Source organism: Trachinotus anak, unplaced genomic scaffold, assembly GCF_046630095.1.
Source record: "Trachinotus anak isolate AG129_WGS33_773 ecotype Australia unplaced genomic scaffold, CSIRO_AGI_Tana_v1 ptg000018l, whole genome shotgun sequence".
Lineage (NCBI taxonomy): Eukaryota > Metazoa > Chordata > Actinopteri > Carangiformes > Carangidae > Trachinotus > Trachinotus anak.
The window spans coordinates 5,141,856-5,162,686 of NW_027273869.1; the positions used below are offsets into that span (position 1 = coordinate 5,141,856).

The 20,831-nt window shown below is 41.7% G+C and overlaps 3 protein-coding genes across 5 annotated transcripts in view; 2 read left to right on the top strand and 1 right to left on the bottom strand.

The window, feature by feature from the left end:
- Nucleotides 1-391: 391 nt before the first annotated feature.
- nudt5 (nudix (nucleoside diphosphate linked moiety X)-type motif 5) lies at nt 392-4,347 on the bottom strand. 2 transcript variants are annotated; one of them, XM_071501867.1, is made up of 10 exons: nt 4,261-4,347; nt 3,844-3,917; nt 2,799-2,866; nt 2,660-2,712; nt 2,475-2,582; nt 2,263-2,358; nt 1,982-2,083; nt 1,838-1,846; nt 1,697-1,750; nt 392-1,596 (listed from the first exon to the last, which is right to left on the bottom strand). In XM_071501867.1, the coding sequence occupies exons 2-10, from the start codon at nt 3,898-3,900 to the stop codon at nt 1,487-1,489; spliced, it is 657 nt and encodes a 218-aa protein (XP_071357968.1). In that variant the 5' UTR covers nt 3,901-3,917; nt 4,261-4,347; the 3' UTR covers nt 392-1,486. The 2 variants fall into 2 exon arrangements, with proteins under 2 accessions (XP_071357968.1, XP_071357967.1); XM_071501866.1 differs by lacking the exons at nt 392-1,596; nt 1,697-1,750; nt 1,838-1,846; nt 4,261-4,347 and adding an exon at nt 4,020-4,245 and having other exon boundaries at nt 1,911-2,083.
- A 451-nt stretch (nt 4,348-4,798) lies between these two features.
- Nucleotides 4,799-12,403, top strand: cdc123 (cell division cycle 123 homolog (S. cerevisiae)). The gene is made up of 13 exons (XM_071501797.1): nt 4,799-5,050; nt 5,335-5,406; nt 5,890-5,953; nt 6,390-6,422; nt 6,638-6,733; nt 6,896-7,002; nt 8,252-8,303; nt 8,915-8,990; nt 9,165-9,287; nt 9,559-9,587; nt 9,832-9,936; nt 10,069-10,206; nt 11,544-12,403. Exons 1-13 carry the CDS (start codon nt 4,977-4,979, stop codon nt 11,604-11,606), a joined length of 1,032 nt encoding a protein of 343 aa, XP_071357898.1. The 5' UTR covers nt 4,799-4,976; the 3' UTR covers nt 11,607-12,403.
- Nucleotides 12,404-14,458: 2,055 nt separating this feature from the next.
- Nucleotides 14,459-20,831, top strand: part of camk1da (calcium/calmodulin-dependent protein kinase 1Da) — a 70,103-nt gene continuing 63,730 nt past the window's right edge. Inside the window, exon 1 of one of the 2 annotated variants that reach the window (XM_071501796.1) lies at nt 14,459-16,316. Coding sequence is in view for 1 of the 2 variants with exons in the window: in XM_071501795.1 (XP_071357896.1) it covers nt 16,219-16,316 (98 nt within the window). In the remaining variant the exon portion in view is untranslated. The remainder of the gene's footprint in view (nt 16,317-20,831) is intronic. The other variant, XM_071501795.1, reaches the window with a different exon arrangement.

The window sequence follows — 20,831 nt, forward strand, 5'->3', positions numbered from 1 at the left end:
ACTCTGTGCAGTCTGTATGTTGAACACTGCATCTTTCACATTATTTTTTAATATTAAGTATGTTTAAATCCTAAATTTAATTTCTATTGTGCCTCCTTAAATCCTAACTGTAATACTGATTTGGTGTACTCTGAAATGTATGATTTTTTTTTTACATATTGTATTGCACATAACATGCATATTTAAAAAAGATTCAGCATTATTACAGAAATACGAAGCGATATCTTTTCACCATGGGGTAAAATCTCAAATCACAACAGAGCATTGTCACTTACAAACTTATACAAATGCTTACAAAGCATGAGCTCATATACTACTACGATATTATGTGTATCGACGGCAGCTCAGGCACATGCACTTAAACATATGACAAGTCAGTGTGAGACAGAAGTAAGAGCAAAGGTAGTATCGCATTTATTCATTGGTCAGTAATTTCTAGTTCCTAGAGTAAGTACAGCATCAATATCCAGTTAATTGCATCATCATGAAGTTGGAGGCACAGCATTGAATATTTCCTATTAATCAGTTACTGCCTTTATCAATACAGTACCTCTGTTATACAATTACAGTGGCATCAGAAGAAAAAAAACCCCCCCTCATCCGATTAATACTGTTAATATACCAAAATATTTTAATGTTATTATTTCACTATTGGGTCATTTACTTTGTTTAATGAGTGAATTCCTTTAGCTCCCAAGATCCTTTTCAACAAAATCCAGAAGAGTGATGAGTGATTTATCTGTTCAGTGCTTTCTGATTTTCCTCTGATTGTCCTGATCTGTATGACCGAATTCTGATATTTGACACAGAAGTTATGCAAGACAAATTGATGAATATAGCAAACAAATGGGACAAACATTGCAACACACTTCACTCACAGACAGCTTTTTGACAGTATCAATGTTTTGAGGTGATTTTTTTTCCTCCATGAAGTCAGAAAAACATTATGTTAGCACATGGAAGGAATGTTTTACAATCACTAAATAAAATCACAATAAATTGCGTCCCATTACACAACTTCTAATCTCATAAAAACCTGGAAATGACTGTTAGTCACTTAAGGCATACAAGACTAAAGCCTGAAACATATTCTGCTTTAAGTGTGCAAACAACTGACGATTGGCCACCAGAATATGTTTCCAGCCTTGAGGTGGATCGTAGTACCTCCATACTGAGAGCAACATGTGGTCCAGTACATGTAGTGTAAACAGGGCTCCTTCATAGGTTCAGTTTCTAAATCCAAGGCTTTTCAAGATTTTGTGTTCAGTATGAACTAAAGACACAGTTGCATTGTGCCTTCTAATTGCCATATTGGTTGCATGGGTTCTAAAACCACAATGCAAGAGTAATTCTTCATTCAGTGTTCGATTAGAATTTGGAAATCATCCGTTTCAATACATTTCCAAATGTTCTGGTCCTGTGTAGGAGTCCTGTGTAACAGAAAAGACTATTTCTTCCTCTCATTGTCATCCTCAACATTTTAGCTTCACTGCTTCAGGACAGGGAGCTCCCTGGGTTTGAAGAAGGCCTGAACCATCCCCATGGCAAAGATGTAAACTTTAGCATCCACCACGATTTTCTCTTTCTTCAGCAGATCTGCAGGAACAAACAAGCCGAGATGTTAGTGCATTTGGGACGGTCTGCAGGCTCACCTTGCTCTCATAACGACTTTAATCTGAAAAAGCTGAAGTCTCACCATCTATTTTCACCTGGAATTCATCAAGAGGTAAAAGAATGACCTCAACGAATTCTGCAAAGAGAAGATAAAAGGCTCCTGTGATGATCTGCTTTATGATAGAAAAAGAAAATTTCTTAAAAAGTATGAAACATAACTCACCTCCATCACCTGTGGAAGAACACAAGATAGGAAGATTATCCAACATGTTTTTTTGTACATAACATACAGTACACGTGAGATTTGATCATTATCCTAAACAACGCCCCCAAATTGCAAATGATTGAATTCTGCCTGTCTTCTCACCGAGCTGTTGTGTCGGGTTAATATTCTCTGCTTCGTCTCCGTTGATGTTGACCAGGACGATTTGGGTGGTGCAGTTAGACAGACCAGGGTCGAGACAGGTCACTACAATCAGAGCAGTAACATTACATAACACTCATACGCCTTCCAGACTCTAAAAATCTATCACTGTCACTTTGTAGTTCCCTTAGATAAGAACCTCTGAGCCTCTCTAATACATACAAGAGATAAGATACAGGCGGCTAATGCAATCAAGTGCCCAGTGTGTCTCTGGGTAATGATACCTGGAGTGACTCCTACTACTTCCCCTTTGTAGCCGGTTTCTTCCTTCAGCTCCCTCAGTGCAGCAGCTTCTGCAGTTTCCCCGTCGTCGATCAACCCTGAGCACAGCAGAGACAGAAAACAAAAACACGGCATCAGTAACAAGCACAATCTCCAGCCGAGCCAATCACATGGAATTCAGGAGTCAAAATTTGTGCTTCGAAGAGTTTCGCACCTGCAGGAAACTCCAGAGTGCAGCATCCCATAGGAGGACGAAACTGCTTTACCATCACTACACAGTCTTTATGGAGCGTCCGTTTCAGGAGGGCGATGATCCCCACACCTGCAGGAAAATTGTGTTACACCCTGAACAACCCTATTACAGCTGAACAACCAGAGGAAAAAAAGGGATGTGCCCACCATCTGCTTCTGTGTTGGTTTGCCTTGTTGTCCTCTTCACAGTCTCCCAGGTTCTGGTGGATGAAGACAGGGAGTGAAAGCAGCACAGGGGGGAAACTGTTTGATTTTTAAACCGTGTTAGTAAAGGACAGAACAGTACCTGGTGTTTCCAGCTGGGTCCACATATGTTGTTTTCTCCAGTTTCACCCATTTCCCTGCTGCCATGAGCTGGAACACAGAGAGCAGCATGGACACGGTGAGATAAGATGATCCGAGAGGTCTCAAACGCTGCTCTGTAATCACAACACTTTGCAGCTAAACAGCCCAATTAACGGACCTGTGTGTGGCAAATAAAGACTTTGCTGTTTTGTATTGAAAATTTGAGATTTAACCTTTTTATTCACTGACAGTTAAGATGACACGTTATATTTGGTGAGGAATATTGTGAAAATTGATGGTATGTTTTACATTTATGGTCAATTATATTCTATTTCAAACTTTTGTATCCCCTAGTATATATTGTATATTGTAAAAAAAATATTTAAAAAATAATGGTGGCAAAATTTACTAAGAGCTTACTAATTTCTCTTGTCTTCTCTCTTTGTTCATTGTTGTCATAGTTATTTTCATTTTGTGGTGTTTAGCAATATATTAATTGTCACCTATTTTATAATGTCTTTATCAAGGGACTATATTTTTTTGTATTTTTTGTAAATGTTCTGATGACACAATTGTATGTCAACAAAGTTTTAAAAAAAAAAGATAAAGGTGGTTGTTTTGTATAATTAGTATGTATGGTGATCTGAGATCTGAATTTATATTATTGTGGACAAACACAGCAGGTCTGACTCCATGTTCCCTCCACCAGTCTAATCGAGGCTATAGGGGAATGCTGAGATGAATCAAATTATCACTAGAAGCTGATGTATTTCTACGACCTAAATCAAACCTAAAATAAGTCCTGGAATAAAACATGTGTGCTGGAGCTTGTAGTTTTAATATTCAGAGAGGTGTTGACTCGGCTCTGTTGTTGGAGAGTGTGTCCACGACTGATAAAGACTGAACGTTTGAAACACTGTCACTTTTGCAGTGAGTCTTTATCACATTAGCATTAGCATTAGCATTAGCATTAGCATTAGCAGGTCTACTGTACATTATAGCCCCATGTCATTACAGGTGACACCACAGGTTTCAAACAGACCCACCTCCTCTTTCACTATGTGTGGAGCTGTAGTCGCCTTGGGTTCCTCAGAGTTGCTCATTGTCAATGACTGGACAACTGAAAATGGATTAAAAGACACGTTAGAGACCTTTAAAAAGGAACATAACACAATTCATTACGAGTTCAACTGTTATTAGAAAGAAAAAGCAGAGCTACAACCTCGGCTTTAGTGAAGTCGAGACGAGACGTCTCTGATCATGAGTTGCTCAATTAGCTGCTACAGCCAAACAACAAGTTCACCGACCGTTACATTTCCAATTGTCACTTTTTTGCCCGTTTCTTTCTGAATTTGACGCTTTCTCGCTGCTTCACAGCTTACAACGCAGCAGGGGCTCAGGGCTGGTGTATTTTAAACGTCAAACAATCACGAAACATGGAAAAAAAACTAAACTTAACTCACGTGAAATCCCAAGCGTGTGTAACTAACAGTAGAGATAGTAAAGAAGCACAGAGGTGCCACTCTGCTACCACTTCCGGTTACTGTAAATGTTACCTCAGTTAACTTTTATGAAAGAATACATTTAATAATTAGTTTTTTTTTAGTAACATCTAAAACGTGTTAATTCAATAGAGTCAACAATTATTCTTTCAACTAAAGTTTTCAAATGAATAAAAATATATAATAATTTACAATAAATTAGTAATACAGTTAGTTGACAGCAAATGTATCTACTCAAAGTCAGTGCCTCTCAACTATTAATTGTGCTTATTGACAATATTAGCTAGGTTCACTGTGTTACACTTTAGAATAGATTTTCGTGGTCTATTGTGAATATGGAATGAAAAGTTATGCCGGTTTTTAAGGCATTGAGTGACACATCTTTACAATAAACGATCTATGTCACAAGTCAGCGGGTTTTACCTCGCCCACGCCCACATGTGCACCTCAAAAAGACCTCCCCGCCTGAAAGCGCATATTTATCACATAATTCTAGCAATAACAAGATTTTCTTCACTGTTGACAAGTGGGATTCTAAAAATAATTCATAAGTGCAAATAGAGAGCAATATTTCCTCCAAGGAATTGGATGAACATGCTGCCCAGAGCCTCAGCAAAATACCATTGATTCGGACGATATTTACTGATGGACACTTTTCCATTACAGGATATTGCAGCATGAAGAAGGAGCAAGTTGTCAATTGTCAGTTTTCGGTTTGGTATCCGATATTCAAGAAACATACGATTAAAAGGTAAACAGCAGAGCAGCCGTCTGTTTAGAAACCCAGCTGACACAGTAAAACACAGGCTAACTAGCCGACAGCTAACGGTAGCTAGCAGACAGAAACATAGCTGCCATCTCTGACTGCCTGTCTTCATCCTCATCGTGTGTGTTACTAAACAGTTGTGTTTCAATCCTGTTTAGAGCAGTTTCCCTCGACCTCTTTCTTCCTTCAATCTCTCTCGGTCTGTTGTCTGTTTTCTTTAGTATTTATATGTATTTATGTTCGGACTGATCATTTTTCCTGTTTTTCAGTCTGATTCTCCCACTGCCTCAGAATGTAATAGATTATTTACTGGACGATGGGACACTGGTAGTCTCTGGGAGGTATGAGGCCACTCACTCACACACACACACACACACACACACACACATATGCACATATTCTGTTCATGTCAAGATGACCAAATGTCACTTAAGTGTGTAAACACAAAAATAGCATTACTTACATATGGTAAATATTTCTGCACGGATCCCAAATAAGCTTCTGTAGTTTCCTCATGCGTGGGGAAATCATGAAAAATCACCTCTTTTCATATTTGACTGTGAGCCAGGTGACTTGCTGTATTTGAGAAGCATCAATGTAATGATGCTGTAGGGTTGTTTGTAAGTGGAAAGTGAATTTACAGGTCGACCTCCTGTAGGATCAGTAGTTTTTATCAAATCAACCTGTTTTTTTTTGTTTTGTTTTTTGTTTTAAATCTACTGTATGTACACTGTGATCCTCAGAGCAGTTTTGTGTCCTGTGTCTAGGTCATAATGCAGCTGCCAAATTGTTCAGTATTTCTCCGTTGTTTCTCCTCTCCTCAGTGACCACAACACGCAGCAGACACACACTAATAACAGCGACTTGGATGCAGAGGAAGACATTCAGGTACAGGAACAGAAACTAAGGTTGTTTCTACACTTAGAGGCTCTTTTCAGTGTTTATGCTGTGTCACTCTCATCATTTTTGAAAGAAAATGAGGCATTGTTTCTCCAGTTCACAAAAATAAAAAAACATTTTATTGACTAAAATTGACAATTACATATCCTGGACACCTTCCACAGAAACCCTGAGATAACAGGTTTTTGAAATAAAGAGTTAATTTACAATGAAACATTGGTGAGTAATCCGTCCGTTTACATTCATTTATTGAGGAGGAATCTCATCATGTTTTTGTTATGAACTATCTGTCTTGTTATATAACTAATTTGGCTGGTGGACACATGATCTCAGAGCATCCGCGTCTGCAGTTAAACTGTTTAGTCAAAACTGTATTAAATCTAGTTTGTTTTTCTCCTCTGTCTTGTTCTCTACTTTCCTCTAGTGGTCAGATGATGAGACAACCACCACTGTCACAGTAAGGACATTCACAGTTTCTTGCTAAAATGATAAAAAAAATCCACTCTCTGGATCCTTAAGACCCAACACACATGTTGAATGTTTCCAACCTGATGATATATTTTTTTTAAACCTACTTGGTCTGAAGTTTTCCACTTCACTGTTACAGTGCATGACCTCCATGCTCGTGGCTTGTATATAATTTAATAATGCAATGATGACTGTGTCTGCCAGGCCCCTGAGTTCCCAGAATTCACCTCTAAAGTGCTGGAGGCCATAAACGCCCTGGGTGGGCGTGTCTTTCCCAAACTCAACTGGAGCGCTCCTCGGGTGAGTGAGTCTCTTGGATCCACTGTGTTTTTTTTTAATTTGTAGCATAAGAAAATAATTTGTTGTTCATTTCACTACATTAAAGAATAAGAACTTCTTTTACCCCTGCCTGTGTGTGTGTGTGTGTGTGTGTGTGTGTGTGTGTGTGTGTGTGTCCTCCAGGATGCTAACTGGATCGCTCTGAACAGTTCCCTGCAGTGTAACAGCCTCAGTGATATATTTCTGCTCTTCAAAAGCTCAGACTTCATCACCCACGACCTCACGCAGCCGTAAGCATCACTCTCCAGCATCAACACACACATAAGCACACAAGTATTCAGACCCCCTCAGCCTTTGCACTATACTGTCCTGTAGATTTGATTTTAAATGGATAAGATTTCCATTTTTGCTCATCAGTCTAAAGCTAATAATCCATAATGACAAGATGAAATCATGTTTTTTGAAATCCAATATGGCAAACGGTGCTCAGGTGCTTCCTGTTCATCCCTCAGATGTGTTGAAAACTTGATTAGAGTCCATCTAATGGAAATTGAATTGATGGCACACACCTGTGTACACAAGGTCCCACAGTTAGTTCACAGTGCATGTCAGGATAAAAACGAAGCCATGAAGTGTAAGCGACTCTCTGTGGACCTCCGCAGTAAAATTGTGACAAGGCATAGATCAGGTCAAGGGTATAAAACCATTTCTAAAGCTCGGAGTGTTCCCAGGAGCGCAGTGGCCTCAATAACTGTGAAATGGAAGAAGTTTGGAACCACCAGGACTCTGGATGAGTAACTGAGCAAGATGGTGACCAAAAACCCAACAGGGGGCTTCTCAGCAGCAGGGACAGGGAGACTGGTCGGAACTGAGGGAAGGATGAAAGCAGCCAAATCCAGAGAGTTCCTTGAAGAAAACCAGATCCAGAGTGCACAAGACTGGGGCGATGGTTCACCTCTCAGCCCCACAATGACCCAGACCCCACAGAACAACTGTGGAGAGACCTGAAGGTGGCGCTTCCCATCTAGTCTGACAGGAAGAATCCGATAAACTGCCCAAACCCAGGTATGAGGAGGCTCACCCAAGATGACCTGAAACTGTGACTGCTGCCAAACAGGCTTCTACAAAGTCCTGAATTAACGGTCTCAGGACTTAATCAATAAATTGATGTGAAAAAATAAAACAATAAAGTGTGCAAAAAGCAAAGGGGTCTGAATACACTATGAAGAGACTGTATATGACCACCAAGACCAAAAACTGACCTGGTTCACTCGGTGGTCACAGGCTGAAGGGAATCTGCAGTAAAACACAAGTGGTGGCTGGAGACGCTGCTGTGATGCAGATTTATGTCTCACACTTCTCCACTCTGCATGTCAACCATTTAATGCAGCCAGTGATTTACTGCTGTGTGTGTGTGTGTGTGTGTGTGTGTGTGTGTGTGTGTGTGTGTGTGTGTGTGTGTGTGTGTGTGTGGGGAGAACAGTTGTATTTATTTTGTTTTACATTACATTTGTAATCTTAATTCATTTCTGTTTGCAGATTCCTTCAGTGTAGTGACCAGGACTCCCCAGATCCAGTCATCAACTATGAGGTATTTTTATCCTTCATGGTTAAATCAAAGGACAAACTACACACGTGACATTAGCACACATTGTCGCCAAAAGTGTTTTTGTTATTAAAGTGGTAGTTCAGGGGTTGTGTGAGGCACTTATTCATCGTCTGTGTATTACCTGCAGTAGATTCAGATCAGCGCTCGGTCAGTTTAGAGAAGCAGCCGAGTGACGAGCTTCTGTGGACGAAGTGTTTTAGCCACTTTAATCAAAAATGCCCACAGAAAAAAACAAATATCAGCTTAAGTGTTGAATATTTTCACCACTTTATCTTGCCGTCAAACAGCCCTTTCCTTTGGAACTACTATTTTTTATACAGTACTACAGTAGTTTAAAGGTTCACAAACTGTAGTTTGGAAGGAAAGGGCTGTTTCACGGCAAGATCAAATATTCCAAAGTGAAAATATTCAAAATAGAGTGTACACAAAAAAACTTACAAATAGCCCCTTTAAATCTGTGTGTGGCAACAAAACAGTCAGATTTGTCATCTGTGTCGCAGTTGCTGTGACGCCCACTATGTGCAGAAGTATTTGTCTCCACACAAACAAACACCAGTCTGGATTTCCTCATCTGTGTTCTCTTCTGCCCTCAGCTGGTCCTGAGAAAGTGGAGCGAGCTGATTCCTGGTGGAGAGTTTCGCTGCTTCGTCAAAGAAAACAAGCTGATCGGTAAACACACCGCACAGTTGAATCAGGAGGGAAACATGCAGAGCAAACAGAACTGAATATGTCTGAAATGATATAATAATGTTTGAGCAGTGCATATATTCTGCTGGCTAATTTAGAGACAATTATAAAATTCAATTTGAGCTGGTGTGATGATGTGTCTGTATGATCTCTCAGCTGTCTCCCAGAGAGACTACACTCAGTATTACCAGCACATCCTGAAGCAGGAGGAGCAGATCAGTCAGGCCATACAGGAGTTCTTCAGCCAGCACATCCAGTACAACTTCCTGGACGAAGACTGTGAGTTTTTGGTTTTTTTTTTTTCTCCGTTAACTTCATTTGACTTTTTAAAGTCATGAAATATTTACTGTTAATGAGGCAGAGAAAGATTGATCAACCACGTCGAGTGATTTTTCACTTAATTGTGATTTAAAATTTTAATTTCAGGTAGCATTAACAATTTCTTACCTCTTGGCAGTTTTTACTTTGTCTTTGTGGAACTTGCTGAGGGTGATGTAAATGTTGAATGATTTCAGATGCAGTGGCTTATATAGTTTTTTCTGTTTTGCAGTTGTGTTTGACGTCTACAGAGACAGCCAGGTAAGCACATGCATGAATTCTGATACAGTGTATTTTCAAACATGCCCCTGACCTTCTTATCTTTTCATCTTTACCTCTTAATCTTAAATTATTCTCTGTTCTTTACTGGTACATTTCTTTCTTTGAAGGAGCAACTGTAACATAACCAAATTTCCCCCTGTGGATCAATAAAGGATTCTGATTCTGATTGATTCTGACGGGGTTACACTCATTTAATGTGTGTGTGTGTGTGTGTGTGTTGCAGGGGAGGGTGTGGCTGATCGACCTGAACCCGTTCGGAGAGGTGACGGACTCGCTGCTGTTCAGCTGGGAGGAGCTGACGTCCGGAGGAGAAGCCGTCCAGCAGCAGGTCGGCCATGTTTTTATTACAGCGCATTCATTTATTTGATGGTCTCCTGGGACATGGATGAGGTGGAATATGTCTCTATTTAATGAATGTGTTAATATTGAAAACGGCTACACAGTGTCTGTATGTGTGCAGGAGGGCCCGGCGTTCCGCTACACCACCAGCGAGGTGACGGTGCAGCCCAGTCCTTGCCTGAGCTACAGGATCCCACGGGACTTTGTGGACCTCTCTACTGGAGAAGACGCTTACAAACTCATCGACTTCCTCAAACTGGTAGGACGTTCACAAACTGATCTCCTCCTCTCACGTTCTCCTGTTTGCAGGATCGTACAGATACTGAACTAAATGTAACCAGAAACAAACCATTTTTACATTTCCCACATATTGTTTCTGAAAACATATTAGCTAGCAGCCGTCGTGCAGATAGTGTGTTGCTTCACAGAAAGTCTGAACTCAGTTTGACAAACATGACAGAGCTCAACAAAACATACAGACATGAAGAACAGAGAAACTTTACAGTTACCGCCTCATGGTTGTTGCCTCCACAACTCAGACTATTATCAGGTCACATCCTGTGTGAAGTCTCGGGGTAATGGCTAAAGAGTGTTTTATGAGGTGACACTGACCTTGACCTTTGACCTTTGACCACCAAAATCTAATCAGTCCTTGAATCCAAGTGAATGTTTGTACGAAACTTGAAGAAATTCCCTCAAGGCGTTACTGAGACATTGTGTCCATGAGAAAGGGACGGACAGACTTACAGACAACCCGAGCACAGTACTGCACTACATCAGAGTCCAGTTCACATCACAGACCTCCAATTAAAGGTCCCCTGTCGAGTTTTGGACTTCCAGTAGCACCGTGAAGCATTTTTCTGTGAGTGGGTCTGTTTCATTTACCTCGTCCACGTGCACAAAGACGGACATGCTCACACACGAGGAGGTGACACATTACACACTCCTGCCAATGGAAAGACTCAATGTGCTCAAGTAACACTGAATGTAAACATAACTTCTTTTTGTTTACGAGACACGTCCACAGAACACCTCTTCACTTCTTTTAATCATAACCACCATCTTTCTCTAACACAACTACTTTATTTGCCATAACCAGGATCTTTCCTGAACCTTAAAGCTGTGATCTGTACATTTTTCATCTTATCAGACCCAGTTTTTTTTTTTTTTTACTCATTACAGCGTTCATTCTGTTATTTCCACTAAAGGTATTGACAGTCATAAGTTGCCTCTCTGTCTGCTAGTTTGGGTTGTTAGTAGTGGACTCCGCCACTTCCGCACTTGATTCAAACGACGTGCACGTGCACAAGGGATTCACAGGAAACACTGCATGCACAGTACACACCAGATGAAATTCAGAAGAAGTTGCAGTTAATCTGAGGACAGTCCATGAGTCATGTAATGACACAGTCCAGAAGGTTTGGAGAGGAAACGTCTGCGGCGTACAGACATAACCACAGTGATCGATAAATGTGTGGTTTCAAAGGGAAGTGAATTCACTCAGAAGTCTGGTTCACACCCACACATGGTTAGAACCAGGATTTAGTCGGACGCAGGGTGTGTCTTAAAGTTTCCTCTCCTTTCTTCTTTCCACAGAAGAAGAGCCAGCAGGAAGAGTCTGAGGAGGAGGAGGAAGAGGAGGAGAACGCTCCACAGTGACACACTTCCCCCGACACCTGAAGAATAGCTGCTAGTGTCAACAGTCCTCCATATAATGTTCTCTGCATGAAGTGACTCTTCACCCTCTCTCTTTTTTTTTTTTTCGGCCTGGTTTCTGTCCTGGTAACGGTACGCGGCGTACCCGGGGTTTCTTAAACGACTCTCTCGCGTCAATTTAATGGAACATGTTAAATTAACGGATCACGTTAACAGCTCTTTGAGGATTCATTTTCTGTCGACTTGTTCTCTGCCTCCGACACTGCTGAGAGCCGAGTAGCCGGGCGAAATGGCTCCATGAGACGGGGGAGGGGAGGGGGGGTCTCTGCAGTGTCGAATGGCCTGTTATTTCAGATTTGGTGAAATGATTTGTTTTTAATGGAGGGGAACATCGTGTCACTGCAGGAGGGAGGGGTGTATTCACTAACACTGTAAAGAATGCCTGCTTTTATACTTTAAAATAACTGTGTGTATTAGTTTATGCATCTTAACTTCAGCCTAAATAGCGTCTGTGTTTAAAACGAACTAGTCCACACTCGTCCCCTGTGTTTGTATGCTACCAGGCTGTGACAGACGTCTTAATTTAACACTGAAGTCATTCATCACTGAGCCACCTTTAATTTTTCTTCCCAGCCGTCCCTGCCCCTCCATCTCCCCCTGCCAATTTCCTCTGAGCAGTTTTGACACACTCATTGCTCTGAGACACTCCGGGCACTCTTTTCAAGTCCTGTTTTTCCATCATGCATCGCTGTAGACTGTTGCTCCAAAAAAACACCATTAAATTTCTTGTCGTGTATCGACTCGGCTGTCAGTCTGGTGGGTGCTGTAAACTAGCACATTAGAAATTGATTGTGCTTTTGCGTAAGCTCTCATTATGCCGGGAGCTAAATGAGCTGTGCATGCACAGCGCAGGGCAGTTCATTTTATTTTTTTGGGAGGGTTTTTTATTTTTTTCTTCCTTCAAAGGACTGAGAGCAATTACAGGGAGATGGAAAGAGCTGGTGATGAGAGTTACAGCTCCCTTGGTGAAACGCTGTGGACGGGAAACGGTATACAAGGCACATATTGTGGGGAATGTTTCACATTAATCATCATTATGAAAATGAAATCTGGCTGTAAACACACCATCCAGACAGGGAGGTGGTGTCCTCATATGACCTGGGTGGAGGATGAGCTTCACCACTGATATCGGCGCACTGGGTTTGCGGCGTTAAAAGCAAACATCAAAATCTGACCAAAGCTGTCTGAATGTCTGAACATGGGCTCTTTATTGAGTTTTGTGCTCGTTTTGCACCTTTTCTGTGGTAGCGTAACGGTAACTCCAAAGCTGGACCAATGATGAACTCCAGTCAGAAGCTGACAAAATGATTATAATTATTATTATTATTACATGAACAATAAAGGAAAGTATTATGTAGCACATTCTCGATTCTGTAGTTTATTTGGTACACCTCCCTAAAACTAATGCAGAGCAATCCACTGTAGGTTCAACTAACCCTAACCCCCAATTATATGTGTCCAATATTTATTTATGTATCTAATATTTAGTGAACAAAATATTAGAAATGCCTCTTAGTGTAATGTAATACAATTCATTCCTGTGTTGTAGTAGACTGCATTAGTTTTAGCTAAATGTACCCAATAAACTGACTGTAATTTAATGTAACTTCAAGCTGCTATAATCCATATTTTAATATTAACAATGGAGCAAATAACTAAGTCTATGTAAAAGAGCTCACTAATAGTGACAAAGGTACAAGATTTATCACTCTACTCTGTTTCCTCTCAGCTAGGCAGCGTTTAGCATCTTTCAGCTCACTGTTTTGGTTTCCTGGCCCTCAGCTGTTCTGTTTTGGTTGAGTCTTACGGCTCTCATCTGCATCATCTTCCGTCAGCTGTTTCCAGTTGACACACCCACTGTCCACTACCTACCCAGCAATAAACAACAGAAAGATATAAGAACAGTGTAGCATTTAGCTGCCGAGGAGCTAGATATTTTTTATTGGTGTCGGTGGAGACCAAACCAGAGCTAAAAGAAGTGTGAATATTGGACTTATGTGGATAAGGTGGACAGAAACTTGAATCCAAATGAATGCTAATATTGCTCTGTATCCACTGGACAAGACTGGAGTAGACATGCATTTGTAAACATGTTCGCTTTAACAACTTAATAATGACAATGACTCTTTGTGCTGCTCCCAAATTAATGGTGGAAGGGTAGCATTTGTTTAGTTGTACACTAAACAAGTATAGATCAAAGATATATTTCAGCCTGAAAAACCTCCGTGGGGATAAATATTGTCTTAGTGAGTTGACTACCTCCCAGTGATTATTAATTCAAACAGTGACATTATTTCTTCCTTGGGGAAGGTTCTCTCAGGTATTGCTAAAACATTGACAGTGACTCTTATATTCAGGTTTCTCAGCCAAAGAAATCTGCACTGTCTGGAAAAAACACTGACATGGTTTTTAACTTTTGATGTGAGAAGAAATATGGATATCAGTTTCTTAGCTTTGCCATAGAGTCCTTCATTGGTTCTTCGGCTCCACTTATTAACCCAGCCAGTGAAATTACTTCTGTGTGTGCGCACTACTACAATTTATGGCTCTGTTTAAGCTGCAAGCAAGAAGTCTCCCCCTTCATCTTCCTCACTTCCTCGACTTATATCCTCATTTTAACCAACTCTTTAAAGCCCTCCTCTCCTCTCCTAACCTCTCCTTCCTTTACAAATGGGGTAATCATCTTTTATCATGGTGGGGGGTGATGGGTGGGCTCAGATTTGCTGACTCAGAGTAAAGGATGAGGATGAGGGGGAGGAAGGAGGGAAGAAGGATAACAGGGGGGGGGGGGGGGGGGGTGGAGAGGAGTTTTCCTTGGTTGCTGCTGAGGAAGCGCTGCAGTAGTTTGCAGCCGGAATACTCATGAGCGGCTGAAGCTGCAACACAGTGCCCTGCCCCTCCCCCTCCCTGCCGCTGTCTGTGTCTCCCTACAGTATTACACACACAGAATAAGTCCACAAGTCCGGTTGTGTGTGTGTGTGTGTGTGTGTGTGTGTGTGTGTGTGTGTGTGTGTGTGTGTGTGTTGTGGCCAGTAACCGACCAGAGCCGACCTCAGCCCCCGCAGCTGTCACAGAGGGGTCAGTGCTCCTCTGCGAACTGAAACTTTGTAACACAGGTGTGATGCGGGCTGGTCAGAGCCAGGTGAACATGCAACTGCAGCATGCAACATGCAGCATGCAGCATGCAGCATGCAGGGGTCCCAGATAGCGACGGCTGCATGAGGGCTGCTGTCAGCAAGTTGGCGCATTGCGAATTCAGCGCTGCCACGTCCCGACCGGGCTCACATACACACCTCCGTGTCGGACAGGATGCAGGGGCAGCGTCCCATCGCCCCCCTTTATTCCTGCAACATGAGCTGCCACAATAAGGCTCGGCTTTGCGTTACATATTCTCAGAGGCAATTCTCAATCAGAGGAGCCGAGGGGCTTTAACAGGTTATATAGTTAGTGGGGAGGTGGAAACCCCGAAAACGAGCTTTCAGCAATGAACCGCGTTTAGACAGTTGCAGGTGGCAGCAGGTTTGCGGTCAAGTTAGACATACGTAACCAGCGTGGTGCCGGAAGTTGTGGGACATGGGCTTCAAAATGAAAGCACAGCAGAAATGAAGGATCGTTTCCTTAAGTAACACAATTGGCAAAAGCATATAACTGCGAAATTGATTGATTGGTTTTATGGGGAGAAATAGTTCCTTTTGGTGAAAAGCACCGCATTTGAGTTTGATTTGATTGTTATCACAATAACAGAAATTATCTCAAAGCAGCAAAACCACGAAAAACGACTTGAAATCTCAAAGACTCTACAGAAAGCATTAAAAGCAGCCAAAGTAAATATCCTAAACCATTACAAAGACAACATTCAACAAACAATTTAGTTTGTGACCAGTGGTTCTGTAAACTGAGTCTGTTGTGCATCTATTACATTTATTTTGCTTTATTTTGTGTGTGTGTGTGTGTGTGTGTTTTATAGCTTTTTCTATGTGTCAGGTTTTTTCTGTTTAATTTTATGATTCTATTACATTTCAGAATACATTAAGTTCTTATAGGATGTATTTTTTTTATATTATTAGTCCTTGTAGTGGTAATAATAGTTCTGATAATATATACACCTAATTGTTATTACTGGAACATCTAAACAACCAAAATAACGTTAATGTTTTCACACTCAAACCGCGACATGTAAATCGACATGCTTTTATTCTGAAATTTCCAACGGGAAGTGCTGTTATCTCATCGTGACGTTGACAGCCGCTGTCCAGACGGCCGGAGAGGAGAAAGCAGGAGTGGGGGGTGGGGGGCGACTGAGAGGAGGGAGAGAAAGAAGAGGAGGAGGAGGGAGGCAGCAGGGACACGGTAACCTGCAGGAGGGCTCACATGGTCCTGCAGCAGCAGAGCTCACACCGCCGGGACTCTCCAGCCCTCTTCAGCTCCAGCTCGGCTTCAGTCTTCTGTTTTAAATACTCTCCCGTTTTTATTGTCTTCTGTTTTTTTTTTTGTTTTTCGCATCCTCCCTCCCGCAGCCCAGTGTCGGTCGGACTTGGGCCGGTAAAGCAGCGCCATGGCCCGGGAGAACGGAGACACCGGCAGAGGAGAGACGTGGAAAAAACAAGTCGACGACATCAAGAAGATTTTTGATTTTAAAGAAGTCCTGGGGACGTGAGTACCCGCCTTTGACTAACTTCACCTCAGATAGCTGTCTGATATTCCACGATATGCTCCACACTGAGTTCACCGTGACCTGACTGGACTTATTGGCCATGTTACAGTTTTCCAGTGAGATGAGCTCAGGGGCTCAGTTCTGACCTGACGCACCTGGAGTATTTTCACCACGTTTCTTCTTCTACGGTCTCTCTGTGGTACAGTGCTACAAATTAGGGGGTTTAATCACATCACTGGCTAGTGTTTTCTTTTCTGTGCTGTTATTACAGTGATGAGACTGATGTGGTTCTGAGTGATGTTACAGTCTCCTAATGGTTCCTCACTGCAGTTCACAGTGACTTCAAAGCATCATTTACATCCATTAATTAGTTTAATAACTATTTCAGTCATTTATTTTAGCTAACAATTCTGTCTATCCATTAATTCAGATTTTTATTATAACTGTTTACCATTACTTTGAACTATTGTAGTCATTTATCCATTACTTTTAGATTTAGCTATTTGAACTTGTTATCCATTACTTTTAGCATTAGCTAACTATAAGAACTTTTTATTTGTTATATTTTGTGTTACAAATCGGATTTTATGTGACTTCAAATTAAAATGAATTCTCCATTTATCCTTTTTAGCTATCTATTTTAAGTGTTCATGCTGATCTATTAATTTATCTATTTTCAACATGTATCTATTACTTCTAGCTAATTATATCAACTCTTTATCTATAGTTAACTATGTCACCTGTTTATCCTTCACTTCTAGTTTATCCACTTTATCTTTTTTCAGTTGTTTACCTGTTAGTTTTAAGTAACTATTTGAACTGTAATTTATAATTCAGTATTTTCAGCTATGTATGTATTAATAACAAATTTTCACACTCTCAGTAGAGAAATGTGGTGTTCAGGTGTTACAGTTGACACAATATGTGGATATATATATTTTTTTAAATCAAATTGTTATCTACTCTGCCATCTTTACCCAAACACCCTGGCAACTGCAGGAGTTTTGGGGTACAAGGACCCCTGGTTGGGAATCGCACCATTACATAAGGTGTAGCCATAATATGAAACCCTCTCTAAAAATTTCCCTTACACAGTATGAATAAAATTACTTCAGTTTGCTCACAAACTGCTTGCAGCAGCATTACTGTTGGCTGTTAATACGTTCTGTATGTCTTAATGAATTTAGTCGTTTCATAGCGACCCTTGTTGTGTTTCTTTTGATCGCCTATTCCATGATTAATATTCGACATGCCATAAAACTCTAACAGTCAGTCCCTGTCAGTGTCTGTCTGTTTCCCTGCTGTGAGGAATGAGCTGCGTCTGGCTGGACAGCAGCCTGGAGGGGGACACATGGGGTGGATGCAGATTGGGATTAACTGTGCAGGGATTAGGAAAACTTCCCCCGAAATAGAGGGAAGTTCAGTCACGTTGTGATATGACGGAGGATGGACATTTAGCTGGCTCAGGCACACAGGCGCATACACTTTGAATGCAGACTGGTACAGGACTCAATGATCCGAGTCGGCCATGATGCAGCCACACATTAACCAGAGCTGCTGACGGATCTTTGAACCTGATGCATCAGCAGAAAAGGGGACGGGGGGAGTGTGTGTGTGGGATGGAGGAGTGATTTGCGATTACCATGGAAAAGCGCGATGAGGGTGAGGAGGAAGGGGAGAAGTGGTCACGGTGCTTGAAGTAGGAACACATGAGAGTTTTGATCAAGCGGGTGACAGAAATATAAACAGCAGCATTGAACCAATCAGAAGCATGTTGTTGTCCGGCATGTGCCTGCTGATGGAACCATCAGCCAATGAGGAACTGTCAGTAAAACTGACTGAGATACAGGGTTCAGTGTTTGCAGGGTGGACAAGTCGCCTTCACCAACAGCAGCATTGTGTTCAGGTGCAGCAGCTGAACTGAATCTTTATTTAGTATGAGTGTTACCCTGCATTCGTGTGGTGTTGGAATCATCGGAAAAATTAGTTTCCAACTGGGAAAATTCACACGATCGCCCTGTCATGGCGGAGCAACAACAAATATTTTGATACACAACTTGAGTTGTTGACTTCATGTACAGATGGAAGTAATTGGTTCATGCTGAGAAACTTTTTATAAATGGTGCAGATTGATGTGTTGCACATCAATTTTTTGCTAATTTGTAATATGGTTTTAGGTTGTAAGCGTCTGTCCACGTACAGTGAGCTGGATTAGTTAGAGAAGTTATTTATCAGCAGTAACTATGATAATAAGTAACACAAATACCAGAAGCAGCATCAACATGGTGAGCAATACAATACATTACAGCTCATCTTCTTCATAGCATCCATGTTGTTTCTGATTTCAAAGCACACGAACACACCGATGTCAGAAGAACGACCTCCCAACTCAGGAAATGGGACTGTCCGAGGAGCACGTGAATGCAGCATTACTGCGGTTTGGATGTTCCTGCGTCAGCGTTTTTGAGCTGACGCAGAAACATTCTGTGCTGACAGGATGTGATGTCACAGATCTGACACTGGCCCATCATGTTTCGTCTCCTCACACCGGGTCACACTCGCCTCCACTGGCCAGTGTGTGCGTTTGTGTGCACATAAACACCTCTCCTGTCCAGGGTCTTAATATTCTTCAGCGTGTGACGTACCGTTTTCTGTCCCCTAACACTGGATTAATCTCACCAGTCTTAGCACATGCTGGTAGGGGTGTGTGTGTCTGTGTCTGTGTGTGTGTGTGTGTGTGTGTGTGAGTGATTGTGAGTGTGTGCGTGACAGTTTGCAGACATGTACATGAGGCTCTCCTCGGTGTCTTATTACCCTCTCCTGGTGTGTATTCTGTGTGTCCCTGTCGCTCACTATTCAATAATTCAAAACCAACAGGAGTGTGTGTGTGTGTGTGTGTGTGTGTGTGTGTGTGTGTGTGTGTCAGTATGTTTGTGAGCCTCAGGTAGACAGCTCTCAGCAGGAGGGATCACAGTTCGAACAAGTACAAAATACAGGGAAAAAAAAATTGTCCTTGTGAGCGAATTTTACCCGACTACTCCTCAGCAAGGTTAAACTCTGGATCCGCTCCAGGTTTCGGACTCAGTGTCTCGATGAGGTTCGATCAAAGTCTTTGCAGGGAGGCCTACAGAAAGACAAAGTGTATGTTTGTGAGACAGAGACAGAAAGTAAAGTGGTGGCGAGGATGGTGATGCATTGTGGGAGCGTCACCGTGCCATCTAGGGCACGCTGCCCTTAATTGATGCTCTACTTCCCTGCTGCTGGCACTGTTCTCTCCACTGTTTCTGGGACTGCAGTGCCCCCCCCCCAACTCCTCTGTCTTAATGTCTCTCCATGTCTCCCTCTTTATGTCACATATCTCCCTGTGTGACCCTGTGTTCAACTCCAACAAGCTTCCTGCTCTGACTGTGGATGATTTGAAACTTTTCTTTCATCCCTGTTATAAATAACGTCTTATAAATAGAACAAAAGAGGATTGTTTGCTATGTGACAAACCAACTTCATGGACTGTAGCCCACAGTGCGTGTGATTGTTTGTTTGTGTGTGTGTTTGTGTGTGTGTGTGCAAGGATGTGTTGTACTGTGAGATGCACTTCCATGCGTTTGCAAACACACATTTTTCCATATTCAGGTGAAATGTGAACACTTAGAATGTGTGAGAACTGTGATTGGCTGCTGTTGTTGTCATGGTTGTTTGTTTTGTTTTTCCTTTGATTGTTAATGACATCAGCCGGATGATGTCATCAACCGTTGAGTTGGTGGTGTTCGCTCATGCAGCTGGACTTTGCTGTTGTTTCTATTTGCTGTTGTTGTCACCAAGGTGCTGATGACATCCTGAGTGATTCTGGTGTGGGCGGTGCAGCTTTTTGGTGCCTACTGATCTTGATGATATTTATCTTTGTTTGGATGTTGTTGTTGACGTTGTTGTGGCACCTGTTTGATGTTGTTGAAGTGTAGCTTCATCTTGTGTTGCTGTTTATGTCGTCGTCGTTGTTGATGTTGATGTAAATGAAAATTCTGATCTATTACAGTTTGGATGTATTTTCAACAAAACACTCAAGGTTCACTTCTGTGTTCTTTGTTTTATGTTTATCTTTCCAGAGCTTTCAACTACATCTCATGCTCCTCATTGTCTGATGGAGTTTGCTCAGTTGTCATGGAGATAGCTCAGTTGGTTACTTGGTAATAGATGATAACAGGTGACCCATCTTCATGACAAGTGAGCAAACTCCTTCCACTGATGAAGACTAGAAGATGATGTGAAAGTTTGGGGGGTAAAAAGCTAGTAAGTGGGGTTTGAGTTAAGACCAAACTACTGTTTCCAAGGTGAAGAGCAAACTTCCACGTTCAACATGGGTCTTGTTTTCACAGTTTGATGAACATGACTTTGCTACAGCGTAGTCTGATGTAGAGGAAAAGATGAGCACTCAGACAGTCAGATAGGTTGTAAATAGATTCTCTAAACTTCTTCATTCAGAGGTAAAACTCAAAGTGAAAACATGAGTGATGCGGTGA